The following is a 14,364-nucleotide window of genomic DNA, read 5'->3' on the forward strand; positions in this document are numbered from 1 at the left end:
AATTACGTTCCACTAGTGAAGTCTGTTAAAGTCACTAGTGGAAAAGACATACTGTATTCACGTGTAAAGCTATTGTGCTTGGTTTATTTTATATTTGAACAAACTGTCTTGACTTGACTTGATTATAAATGGCAAAAAATTAACATGGTTTAATGTGATTATTTCAACATAAAAAAATGTGAGGCATGGTTCTTTGATCTTGCTCTTTGTGGACAAATTGCGTGTGGTACTAACTATGCATTTTCTTCATTTTAAATTAAATAGTCAATTACTTAGTAAATGCATGTCCTAATATTGGTCCCTTCATCACACAGCTTACTCACTATGTATGTGCATGTGCATTATGGAAAGAATCACGACTAAGCCTGCAACATTACGTGTACTCATTTTTTGGTATTTTATTCATTTTGGTCCCTGAAAGTATTCACCCCTAGTTCCCCTGGAAACAAGACAACAAGCTAGCAATACATTATGGAGTCTCTCTGACTTGCCAATTCATTGTCTGTGCAGTGACAATACAGGTGTTATTGGACCGCATACTTGTGGAAAAGCAAATGGTTTTAAATAACTTCCAAGTTAGCCCAAGAGCTTTGCAGCTCCAATTTTGACATCTAGGATCACTAGATAGTTCACGCTACGTAGGTGTAAGTATAAAGACAGTATCCTTTGAGGTCCCATGAGCACCAAGTGATCTAATCTGAAATGAAACCAATGCATTGTGATTCACAACACACTGATAGATTTTTTTCCTAGCATATAATTTTAGGCTGTGCCAAAGCACGATATTACATAATAATGAAAAATTATTTGGTGTGACTTCAGTTTAAAATAAATGTGTGCAAATCAGACAAATCAATCCAAAGTGCCTTGGATAATGCATACATAAGGGATTAGGCAATGAACAGTGTTGATGCGAAATCATCAGGGTCACAAATGATAGCAGTAGTAAATGCAACATCTTACAACATAAAGTTAGATGCTATAGTCACTGCAAGAGTGAAATATTGTAATATTAGGAAGCAAATGACTTAGGAGATAAAAATTTGTGAAGGTATGGCTAGGGTGGTACGGTGGTGCAGTGGATAGCACAGCAAGAAGATCCTGGGTTCAATTCTCTGCCTGAGCCTTTGTGTGGAGTTTGACTGTTCTCCCCATATACGCATGGGTTTCCTCTGGGTACTCCGGTTTCCTCCCACAGTCCAAAGACTGACAGGTTGGTTAATTTCCAACACTGATGAGTGTTAATGAATGGTGTGTGTGCCCTGCAATAATCTGGTGGCCTGTCCAGGGTGTATTCCTGCCTCTTGCCCAATGCATGCTGGGATGAAAAAAGTCAGTGCCTGCAGAGTAATTCAGGGTGAAGAAATGTTTTAATTTAAAAGTACTGTTAACAATTTCATTTGGCCGGGGTAAATTCGTAATTTTGAAAGGACTTCAATGGGGAATTTTCTTTTTGGCACCAGTTTTACTAAACTGCAATACCCCCAGCAACCACTGGAGTTTGTGAGCTTCACAGAGAATGGCGATCCCTCGTCCATTGGTTGGCCATAAACTACTGTAGCTGGAGAGCTGTATCATGTTCCTCAGCAAGTGCCACTGTACATGAGTGGCACTGGAGGAGCGAAGAAACATGTCAGCCAGCTGTATGCACATTCACTTAAAGTGAAAGGTTTTGTCAGTATCGTCCTTTGTCGTCCGTGTTCAGGTGCAAATGTGATCTGACTTTTCTTGTCTTCTAAGGTAAGTTGGGGCAAATTTAATGTAGACACAAAAAATGGTAAGCAAACGTTCTGATTTAGCTAAATGGCTAAACAGAATTTTTAAATGCTTTAGTTAATATTTTAAGCCCGTGAAAACATATTTTAGTTGGTAATTAACATTTGCATATAAACACATATTGTGCTGTTAGTATTACTAATGTATTTATAAAGCATACGCGACATTCGTCATGTAGCCTACTGCATGCCGATACTGTCATGACTTAATGTATGACAATAAACGTTCATTCAGTGCGTTGAGTAAATTCGCCAATAGTAATTGCAAATGTTGCTGTGTAATTCAGCTGCAACTTGCTGTATGGAAAGTAAGTGGTTATTATGGTTATGGAAAATGAAGGTCATGTGGCGAAGTAAATGGAATTTCTTGGCTTGGCCAGGGCACGCATGCTAAAGTTATTTTAGTTTGTCTGTTGCTTGTGTTTAGCAAGTCTGTGTGCGAATGTTACGTTAGTTTACTAGATTGGCGCATTACTTGGTAGCTCCGGCATTGTAGTTTTGACTGTAAAACGTGTTTGCGACGTTAGATAACATAGTTACCTAACATGGATTAAAGTGGAATTTTGCTAGAAATCCCTTGTGATAAAGTTGCCCCCCTCTTGGAAACACCATTGCCCGTTATTAATCTACTTGACGAAGCCTATGGCATTTAGGAAATCATATAAAGATTTAGAGCGTTTACTTTCTGTTTATTTAATTTTATAATAATTTATTTTCTTATTTATTTTACGCGTGTATTAGGGCGGGTGGCATAAACGCTGGTTAGATAAAATTAACTGATTTTCCTCTTTAAATGCAAATGCCATCTAATGTTTAAATGGTTTTGACTAAATCAAGTGCCATATATTAATAAAGCCCCATGCTTCATAATCTGAGGGTGCGGCTTGCCTCACGTTTCTGTTGGAAATGTGTTTCCTTGATTAACATTAGTATGTGCAGAAAAAAACCCACTTAGGCCTACGTACATTATCGGGCGTTTTCACTTACTGTTACCATTATTCTGCACCTCTGTTACAATCATACCGACTTGGTGGTATGAATGTAATATCTGACTGCGAAAACTTTAGTTTTAATTGTATCTGGCTGGATTGAGTTATAAATGCAATTGCATGTGAATGACTACTGACATGTCAAAGCTAAATGGTAAATGGACTGCATTTATATAGCGCTTTCATCCAAAGCGCTTTACAATTGATGCCTCTCATTCGCCAGAGCAGTTAGAGGTTAGGTGTCTTGCTCAAGGACACTTTGACATGCCCAGGGCGGGGTTTGAACCAACAACCCTCCGACTGCCAGACAATCGGTCTTACCTCCTGAGCTATGTCACCCCTATAGCTGTTTGCTTTGACATTTTTTATAGTGCTAGGCTAAATATTTTATATGTAAATGCGCACAATCTTACAACTGTTACATTTATAGCAATGCTCTGCTTAATAGTTTAAAGGTGATGCTTTATGCCCCCTTTTTCCAGCACACCGGCCGCCCCTGGTACAAATATAAACTGAATATATGAAAACGAAATTGGTTGATAAAAAGGGTCTATGTTATAGTGACTACTAATACAATGATAAGCTTTGCATCTAACATTCTGACATGACTAAATGATATATTTAATTGGACAGTACATAGTGTCAGTTAAATAAACCACACTGTTTAGTCAAGTGACACAAAAAGCATACATCATCCCAAAGATAATCATCTTTGGTTGCAGGGACTACAAAGTCGACAGAGAGCAGATGTGTCATATGCAAAGTATGTGGTGCGAAAGTCATAGATGCGATTGCCACAACATTGAACTTCACAAAGCCCTACAAGTCTTGCTGAAAAAATTGAACCACATCAGCTAGTTAAAGTCTTCCCACAAAGAATGATAAGTCAGATATTAATTGGTTAGCTAACCAAAGAAGTTGCCTGGCTCTCAGGGTAGGTAGTCGCATTCTCCTGTTCTGTTGCTGTCATTAGTATGCCACTTACCCATCTGAAGTAGGGCTGGGAATTTCCCTAATTTTCTCTTCATGAAAATACAGTGATTGTGGCGTAGCACCCACCACCACCACCACCATGGCCTCAGAGGGTCCGGAGACTGACATACTGGATGATCCACTGCTCATCTTGGAGAGTGGGGAGGTGTATAGAAACCCCACTGAAGTGAAGATGAGCCAGATTGTGCTGCCCTGCCATGCCAACCACTGTGGGGAACTCAGTGTTGGTCAGCTGCTCAAGTGGATGGACTCGACTGCCTGCCTGTCTGGTAACTTCAGTGATTTGTGTACAATTCAACCTTTAGTTATCCCTCAACATATATGATATATCCTTTTGTAGAAAGGTAGTCTGGCAGGTAAACATGATTGAACATTGTAAATACAACATAAATCTTGTTAACATGAATAGGACATTTTAATGAATCATGCAATTTCAGGGTAATTACAGTAATTTCCCTCTCATAGGATTTCATGTGTTCATGTATTGAACCTGATATTATTGCATTCACCGCCTTGCATTCATATCTCTCATTCAGCTAACTTTAGCTTAATTGCCCTTGTAATATCATCTTAGCAGTTGCATCCATGCTTTTAATGTGCAAATGTCCAGAAAACAAATATACTTCATAGCATTATCTATGAGACATGCACTAATATTAATGCGTCCTGAGCTCACTAAGAAAGAACATGCTAAATTGGCAACCTTGCAAAGCAGGAGATGATGCATGTTTTTCTGATGACACAATTACATATTGAGTGCATTCACACTTAAAAAATGAAGGACATGTCTTTTGTTTTTAATTGTGCAGAAGGTCTCATGTCCGTTTTCTTTCATGTTGCAGCTGAAAGGCATGCTGGGTGTTCCTGCCTTACGGCCTCTGTTGATGACATCCACTTTGAACACACCATAGGGTAACTGCCTCATGTCCATTTTAGGTTTTGCTTTCGATATCCGTTGGACAATGGCGTTTTAAATCTCAACTGGGATTTTCTTTGTCCGCAAATGATGCTGTTCTTAAGATTTTACTTTTATGCCAATACGACTAGCCTACAATTGTAGTTACTTGATTTTAGAAATAGAAATTACACACATGGTACTGGAAAATGTAGACTAGTTAAGCTAGTAGCTCTAGCTTTACTGTTTACTGTATGTACTGTAAGGGTACTTCCAGGTGCCATTTATGCCAGAGTTGTGAACTGCCTTTAGGACCCGTAGTAGTCACTATCCATAGTGGTCACTGCTTTTCTCCCCTTTGACCTACACAGAGCACCAGTTACCTTAAAAAAGCTTGTGGACCCAGTGCTGTGGGGTACAGAGGGATTTGCTGCTGCCTGTCTTGTTGACATTATCATTTTCAGCTGTTCTTGAGGGATCACCTTAGACATCTGGGAAAGGTCTTGACTCACATCAAGAATGTGGGGCTGACTATTCATACCAAAAAGTGCACCCTAGTTAAGGAGGAGAAGCAATACCTGGGTTTTGTGTTAGGTCATGTCTGCAGTTGGGGAAAGTTGCAGTCATCGAGAAACCCCTTAGAAATGGATGCGGCCATTCCTTGGCTTAGTGGACTGGTACAGGCAGTTCATACCAAAATTCTTTGCCAGCGCAGCTGCTGTGACTGAGCTTATAACAAAGAATCTGCCAAACAGAGTTTAATGGCCTGAACAGTGTGACACAGCATTCTGAGACTTAAAAGATTTAAGACTTATGTCATGAGCCTCTTTTGCAGAGTCCTGATTTTTGAATAACCCTTCATATGTCTATGGACACGTCTGGACAAGGCCTAGGAGTAGTTCTCTTGCACAGGAGCCAGGTGAAAGTGGGGCCTGTATTAAGTGGGTTATGGTATCAGTTGATGGGGTTTGTTTTAGACACTGGTCAAAATAAAATACAAAAATAAAGATTGATCACTGAGATTGATCACCATACAACCATTTGACCTCCATGTTCTGTATAAAGCAGGAAAGTTGAATTGCACTGCATACCTCCTTTTGAGGACACTACGAGCGGCATCTGCTGAGGGGGGAGGAAATGTGACACAATGTATAGTGTCTGTGGACATTTTCATTCCCAATATGCTTGCATGGCTAAATGCATTTTAAATTAAAAATGTGTTTGTGCAATGTATCCTCAGTAAGATAGGAATTGTTTGGGGCATGAACAACCTGTTTGACAAGAAACTTAACAAGCTGGATTTTTGCATAAAATGAAATGAATTGCATGACTGGAGGAGGGGAAAGTGCCATTAAATCCTAACTGATAGTGTAACTTCATATAGGACATTTTTAGAGTTTTACAACTAGTAGTGATACTGCATTTAAGTTAAAATCAAGAAATGGAAGATTTGGAATACTTGCTTAAATTCAAATTTATTTAATTCTGTGTCTGTCTTCCTGCAGGGTAGGACAAGTTGTCAACATCAAGGCTAAAGTCAACAGAGCCTTCAACTCCAGCATGGAGGTTTGCAAAGACAGCTCTCATTTCTAGTGTATAAAGTGTACACAGCCAATTAAGTTCCCTTCTGAATTTTTTAAGTCTCTGGGTTTCTTTACTGTAATAACATCTTATATAGTTTAGTAGAGACAACCTTTTCTTGAAGGATTTCATGGTTATTCTTGAAGGTTTTGATGTTAGTATTGTGTGTGTGTATTGGAGTGTACACAGTGTGCATTGCTATTGCAGAATTCTAAGACATGTCGTGTTGACTTCAGGTGGGGATTTTGGTAAGCTGTGAGGACCTCTTCAGTGACCAGCAGTGGAAGGTATGCCACGCGTTTGCTACCTTCGTGGCCCGACGCACAGAAGCCGGGAAGGTAAGGGCAAATAAGATGCACCTTCGAGGATGACTTCAATGAAACACGGATCACTGAGAACTACTGTGTTGCTTGCCACTCCTCAAGGAGCTCAATAATGTGAAATGTTCATCTGGTGCCTGTCTGTATGTGCATACTGTAGGTGCAGCTGAGGCAGGTGGTCCCATTCACACAGACAGAGAAGATAGAGTACAGCATTGCTGCTGAAAGGAGGCGGATGAGGCTGATCCATGCTGAGACTGTCACGGATCTGCTGAGTAATGACACTGTCCACGAAGGTCAGTGACCATGGAAACAGCCTTGTGTTAGCTCACAGGTCCTTCCTCATGAGGCCTACTGCCATAGATTTCATGTGTAGCTGTAGTCATTTCCTAACCCCGATCACTCCGATGACAACCCCGATCACTCCGATGGTAATAAATAATGCTGTGATGGCTTTTTTTTTGTTGTTGGTAGGTTGCAACACACCGTAATGTAACTCCAAACTGGAATATTTTACTTTGCGTGTGTGTGTGTGTGATTACATCACATGATTACACAGTATCCCACTTCCATCTAATGGAATACCACAGACATGTTAGTGTATATAGTGTCAGTATATGGTACACTATAGTATCTGTTTCTAGTGAGAGAGTGTCAGGAGTACGAGGACGCCGTGCCTGCAGAGCGGACGCGGGTGGAGAGCGTGGAGCTGGTGCTGCCCCCTCATGCCAACCACCAGGTGAACACCTTCGGGGGTCAAATCATGGCCTGGATGGAGAACGTGGCCACCATTTCAGCAAGGTGTGTTCCTGCCCGACTTGTGCATCTTTGATACAATAGGCAAGGATTTAATCTATTACCTAATGTATGTAAAAACAGAAATGCATTGTTTTGACATGTATATTTGTTTTTAAATGTTCATGTAAAATTGCTCCATTATAGATTACCAATAATTGAGTTATTTATCACATTAAAACAGGAACTCTTGTAGTTGAAACCCTATATGCTTTCCACCTGAACTTTAGAAAAGTTTTAAACTTCAGATTTGAAAATGAAGGTGTATTCAAATAACTTTATGTGCTGATTTTATACGTGTACGGTGGAATAAATAATCGCTTTGCCTTTTTCAGAATGGGATTAGACTTTGGAGTTTGCCTTGTTTTTTCTCAGAACTTATTTTAATCACAGATTTGTGGCTAAGGGATGAAAATATCTCAGTCTTGCATAAGATGTCACACGATTGTAAATCATACGCCAAACCCACAGCTACACTTGAGTTAGCTACTTTTTCCAAATGGTCCGAATGTGAGCTCCAGGGATTTCTCCTACCATTACACAAGTTTTTATTTCAAATTAAAATGTGACTCTTGCTTTTCTCTCAGCCGTCTCTGTAGTGCTCATCCCACCCTGCGGACAATCGACATGTTTCATTTTCGAGGCCCATCCCAAGTCGGAGATCGTCTTGTTCTGAAGGCCATTGTTAACAATGCCTTCAGGAAGAGGTGAGTGTTGAGCTCAGGCCCTGCTCCATGCTCTCTGAAAACCAATTCAAACACTATCAACGCTGCTCCCTCGGATAATTTTTAAAAATCTTTTCCTAATGTATGGATTTGTATTACTAGTCTTCATTTTCACAATAAAATTTCAATGCATCATTTGTAATTAAGTAAAAAATGTGAGAATTGGTCAAGGACGTGAATACTTTTTATGTCATCCTTGACCGCACAAGCGATACTGACCCGTCTGTCCGATGTCACAGCATGGAGGTGGGTGTATGTGCGGAGGCGTATCAGGGCGGAGAGCACGTGCGGCACATCAACAGTGCCTTCATGACCTTTGAGGTTCTGGACGAGGAGAGGAGGCCGTGCACGCTGCCCCGAATAAGACCTGAGCCTGTGGTGAGAGCCAGTGATGACAGCATTGATCATGAAAATAGGTCACGGCTCAAGGCCGAGCTTAGCGTTTAACAAGTCTAGAATTTGAATGCACTCATTTTATTTTATTGCAATTTGTACTGAATGAATACTAAGAAGATATTAAAACTATATTAAAGATATTAGAATGACATTTAATGATATAAAAATTACATAAAATGTCATTCCTGGTCATCACAGTCAGTGCTCTCTATATATGAAATTAGAGTTCAGTTACAATTTAACTACACAGGTATAGCTGCAACGTAATGCATAGTGTTACCAAGAACATGTACTAAAATTCACATTTGCTCATTTGCATAGTCCAGGAATGAAAAAGTGATTACATAATATGTGACCTAAGTGAGTTTAAAATTTGCAATTTGAAATGGCATAACCCAAAAAAGTTGAATGAAGACCCCAGACTATGCTTTCCATTATATGCTCATACATAATAAGTTTAATGAAGCTTTGTCCCAGCCAGAACCTGATGATTTTGGTGGTCTTTTGACAGGACGGGAAGAGGCGCTATCAAGAGGCCATTGCAAGGAAGAAGATCAGACTGGATAGGTAGAGTGGAAAGGCATATAGTTTGTACACGAGTGCCTCGACATCATTGTGAAACGGGCAGATCATCTTCTGTCACTTCATATATTCTTGCTGAATTGTGTAAGTAGGTTTTTAGAACCAAAGCACTTTCTGTGTTTTCCAACAGAAAATACATGATCTCCTGCAGGCAAATGGAGGTGCCATTGTCTGTTCCGTGGGACCCCAGCAATCAGGTAATCTAATTATCAGTTTTTCAGCAACCCACTACCGGTTCGTTTGCGTACTTATTCGTCTGGTTGCTTGGTTCAGCCTAAATTTCAGCTCAGCTTTTAAGCTGACATGCCATTCCAGCTTTATTATATTCAGCTTGGCTTAGAGCTGTGTGCTTGTACACAGCTTTTTGAAATTCCAAATAGTTTTTGAATAATTATTTTGGTATTTCGGCAAAAGATTCCCAGAGAGAATGAATGGGGAATGTTCAGCCTTGTGACGACTTATTACATATGATGCAATTTCACCAAATAGGACACGTAGAAAAACTGAAAAGACACCATGTTTGTTGTGCCTGTGAAGCAGGTGAAGCTGATTAATAATAACCAAATACTTAGAATTGTTTACAGGTAATCTAACTATAATATCACAACAGTCAGGCATCATACATTTTTAAAACTGGATTTTCAATTGCAAATTGGCATACCATTACATGACAAATTAGTTTAGCTGCCGGTATCGTGAAGTTGGCAGTCTCAGTCATTTTAATTTATATAACTACACTACATTTCCAAACTTAATAGATACTGCACCCCTAACCACATTTTTTGCTTAGCTACATGTAATGTGTTGCAATTAAGATATTAATTGAATAAAAATGCCTTTAATACAAACAAAGTAATGTAAAGGTAAGTAAATGTTCCCAAAATGTAGGCCATCAGTATCTGCTGACATGACTGGGAAAAATATTGGCTCTCAGTATCCGTCTATAAAATCCATATCACTGCACCCCTAATTAAAAATGTCATTTTTATTTTACAGATTTACCTCAGCTATAACAATGTGTCTGCCTTGAAGCTGCTGGCAGCCAAAAGCAACTGGGTGCTGAACTCCGAGAAAAACAAGGTTACTACATACTGTACACTCAAAATGCATGACATTTTCTGTGAACATATGGTTGTGTAGTTAGCAAATACATAATATAGTGTTTATGCTCTAGTGGCACTGTACTTAAGGTTTTCTTTGGGCACAGGTGAGCCTGTACACCCTGGAAGAGAACCAGGCCCTGTGTTTTAAGGTGGAGACCCATGTGGATGTCCCAGCAGAGAAAGCCTTCGTGTTGCTGTCTGACCTGAGTCGCCGGCAGGAGTGGGACACGCACTATGAGTACGCACCTCCCCCCCCTGCATTCCGTAGCTCCATCACGCGCTATCGAGATCGAATGCTATTGAACTAATTCTTTGCGTTAATCTGCTTGTGTGAACTGCTCATTGTGAATTTGAGAACAGGAAGAAAAGGAACAGTGAAATTAAGCAGTGAAAAAGTCTTCCACGTTTGTCTCAGTGTAAACGCACGTCTTCTTGACAGATGCTTTTCTTTTCCACTGGCCTATATCATACAGACTGTTAGTAGTGTTTTAGTTGAGGTAAGCATATTCTTAACAAACAGTATTCGCTTATTTACTGCACTTCAAAATACCTCCTTGCCGGATATTGTTATTTTTCCCAAATCCTGTTCTAAACATACCTCCTTGACCAAATTTATAAATTAGGAGTGTCAGTAACTAGAGAATGAGTGGTCGAAAAGGGAATATCAATTGGTGCTTTGATATCCTGTTTGAGGACAAGTAGCATTTTCAACATACATTTTCAATATGTCTGGATTGAGTTAGGCTTGTTGGTGAAACTGACGTCATTCTGTTCTGGCTAGTTGGAATTGCACAAACACATTTTACACCCAGATAAAATATAAAATATTCTCAATCCAATCCTTGTTTGTGCAACCCACCCATAGCCTTTCAATATGGCCCCAAGTTGCATATTCGAAACATTTGAAAATGGAAAAATGTTGTAGATGATCAGTTGAGGGAAAATTTATCTCTATAGAATTAAAAGGCACACATTTTGTTGCAGTCAACAGCCACTACAACTGTCTTAAGCTTGTGCTACAGATAATGGCGGTACACACATTTGTTCTTACCTGTCTTTGTCCCTATACTGTATTTGGAATTTATTTAGTAATATTATCATCTCTGTGTAGGAAGTGTGAGCTGATTATCCCGGTGGATGAGGACGATACAATCTACCGTGTGGTCACTCCTTCAGTCAGAAAGGGCAGCAATGTCCAAGACTTCATCCTGCTGGCGTCCAGGAGGAAACCCTTTGGCACAGGGTAAGGAGCATCCTGCTTTAGCGATATGGATGTCTGTTACGCCACTTATTTCTTGCCACTCTTCCTTTTCAGTGACCCGTACGTGATTGCTTTGCGCTCTGTTACACTGCCCACACATCCCCCCACGGATGATTACAACAGGGGCGAGGTACTTTGTGCAGGGTTCACAATTTGGGAGGTTTCCAGTACTGTCACCAAGGTATGACGATACTTTGCTCACTTCTGCTTTATTAAACTTTACAGTGCAGGTTCCCTTATTCATATTAATGTATGCTTCTGTGTATCATAATTAAGAATGATAGAAAGTAATATCAGTTATTTACAAGTAATTATTAATGATATCAGAGCATACTGTACAGTACAATTCAGGTTACCTTTCTACGGCTAAAAGTTTCTAGAGTTTTAGATATAAATTATTAGTAATGGTATCAGTAAAGGCAGTTTTTGTTCCCTTGATTTTACTGGGTATAAAAATCATTGTTTTCCTTTGTCTGTTTTTCAAGATCTCCTACTACAATCAGGCCACTCCCGGAGTCCTTCCCTATATTTCCACCGACATCGCTGGGCTGTCCTCTGGGTTTTACTGCACCTTTTCCTCCTGTAGCCAGTTCCTTGAGAAGAACAAGGATAGTCCAGCCACCCTTGCATTGTAACTGTATAATGGTGAGATCCTGCCAAGCCTGGGGTGCGGCAGAGTTCCGCAGCCTGGACCCACGTCTCTGGAATCACTGTCTGAACAGCACTGATATTGCATTTCAAATGAGTAACGTACACAGATTTTCTGAATCTTTTCATTCAAACTTTGATCACTGCTTTTATTTGCTAGTAACGAGGGCGAGCGATGATTGTACGAGGTTATAGCCTCAGTCCACTTCTGTTACTGGAACAGTTTTGAAGGGGATACAGTTTCTGGTTTTAATAAAAAGGAGAGCAACTGTCTTTTTTGTATTTTCAAGATATCTTTATGGAAGAAAGTCATGGTGAACAATTTTATCTTGGTATATTCTAGTAATTGAGACAATAAGTTATTTAAATTATTAAGAATTGCTTTAGTTGGTAAGATTTCAGTGATGTGATGCTGTTTTATAGTTGTTTAAGAATGAGCATCCACTGATTTAAATATTTTGCACAAAATATTTAAAATGTGACTGTTTGACTGTGAAAGTATAGTGCTGAAGATAGGACTGGTTTATTAATTATTGTACGCAGGCAGCACATATGTGTGTTTGTATTTGTAACTTTTTGAGTTGAGTTCAGTGCATTGAATGTACAATACTATTATTGTAGAGTGTTTTGTTGTAAAGTGTTTTCTACCTCAAATATGTCTGGGCTCTATTTTTATGATGCAAAATTAGTCAGGCAAGCACTGGTGCAGATCAACAAAATTGACTTTGGTATTTTAACAACATTAAAGATAAAGATTTTTGATTTGTTTTATCTATTAAATGTATTACAATTGGTTTGATGCTGTTATATAGTGGTATATAGACATATGTCTGTTAATTATTTTCACTAATATTATTAGGTTTACACAGCACCACTGTTCTTCTTAGTATTATTTATAAAATGAAATACAGTTTACTTAAAACAGTGGATAAACCAACTTGATGTACTTATAAACATGGAAAATGTTTTTAACAAGTGTTCTAATCGATTGAGGCATTGAAATGAATTCCAAATCATTTAAAGAGCAAGAAGAGCATTTAAAGAGCATTTTTTATGCTGTCCTCCATTTCAGAGCATCATAATGTGTGGGACATATTAATGTCATGCAAATAAAAGTAGTCATGTTTAGGGCTTTGTCATATATTCTTTGCATGCAATGACTGCTTGAAGTCTGAGACCTATTGACATCACCAGGTGCTGATTATTTTATCTGGTGATGCTCTGCCATGTCTGCACAGCCACCTTCAGCTCCTGCTTGTTTCGGGGGCTAGTTGCCTTACGTTTTCTCTTCAGCATATGAAACACACGTTCAATTAGATTCAGACCAAGTGAACACATACTGACTCACTACACGTGACAAGTATCAATGGACATAGACATTGCACTGCTCTTCTCATAAATCTGATTAAGTGGTGATTAAATTAGTAACTGATATAATTGCTGTGAATATCTGAACACATTGTCAACCGCTAATTAATTAGGCATCCACAGTTTTTCAAGTTCGAGCTGCATATGAAATGTCTTCCTCAGTCCACGCTGCAGTTTACAAGTTCAGCTCGTGGACTGCAGTGTGAAAAGGGATAAAAATGAAAAAATGAAAAAAAAAAGCGTTTTAAAATTCCAGTTTGGCTCTAATTGAAGACATTGTTTTCTGTAAAGAAGACCTGTATTTCTCACTCTCTCCCCCCACCTACCTCCCTGTAGGGCACATTTAGAACACCAGAGGGAGCATTTTACCCTGACAACATGCCATACTTGTAATAAAGGTTAATCTTACTCAATTTAAGCAAAGAAAAATGGTAAATTACATTTGTTTATTTATTCCATATGGCCTTTACAGTATATTGGTACAGTTAAATTTAAATACACTACAAAGTACTCTGCAACATGAGACTTTGACATTTAAAAAGGAAATGTTGAGCTACAACAGGATGCACACATCATCTTGTGCACAAAAAGCAGCCATTTTTGTAGCACACATGCTCTGCTTTACAAATGATCTGGTCCAGAGTCATTTCTGACCTATGCTTTTTAGGAATTTGATTCATACTGCTTTTGGAGACGGAGTGTAGCACAGTGGGTAAGGAACTGCGCTCGTAACCGAAAGGTCGCAGGTTTGATTCCCAGGTAAGGACATTGCCGTTGTACTCTTGAGCAAGGTACTTAACCGGAATTGCTTCAGTATATATCCAGCTGTATAAATGGAAACTATGTAAAAAGTTGTGCAAGTCGCTCTGGATAAGAGCGTATGCTAAATGTCTGTAATGTATAATGGATGACAGGAGTAGGAAGAGCCCTGCT

General features: G+C 39.2%; 1 protein-coding gene across 1 annotated transcript; it reads left to right on the plus strand.

Moving 5' to 3' along the window:
• The first annotated feature begins 1,536 nt into the window (after positions 1-1,536).
• acot11b (acyl-CoA thioesterase 11b) lies at positions 1,537-13,191 on the plus strand. Its single transcript, XM_064330506.1, has 16 exons — positions 1,537-1,740; positions 3,803-4,026; positions 4,600-4,669; positions 6,158-6,218; positions 6,470-6,571; positions 6,714-6,849; positions 7,198-7,354; positions 7,936-8,055; positions 8,313-8,451; positions 8,981-9,036; positions 9,182-9,248; positions 10,048-10,131; positions 10,259-10,392; positions 11,266-11,397; positions 11,470-11,596; positions 11,901-13,191. The coding sequence occupies exons 2-16, from the start codon at positions 3,837-3,839 to the stop codon at positions 12,048-12,050; spliced, it is 1,725 nt and encodes a 574-aa protein (XP_064186576.1). The 5' UTR covers positions 1,537-1,740; positions 3,803-3,836; the 3' UTR covers positions 12,051-13,191.
• The last annotated feature ends 1,173 nt before the right edge of the window (positions 13,192-14,364 follow it).

Source organism: Anguilla rostrata, chromosome 4, assembly GCF_018555375.3.
Source record: "Anguilla rostrata isolate EN2019 chromosome 4, ASM1855537v3, whole genome shotgun sequence".
NCBI classification, from domain to species: domain Eukaryota; kingdom Metazoa; phylum Chordata; class Actinopteri; order Anguilliformes; family Anguillidae; genus Anguilla; species Anguilla rostrata.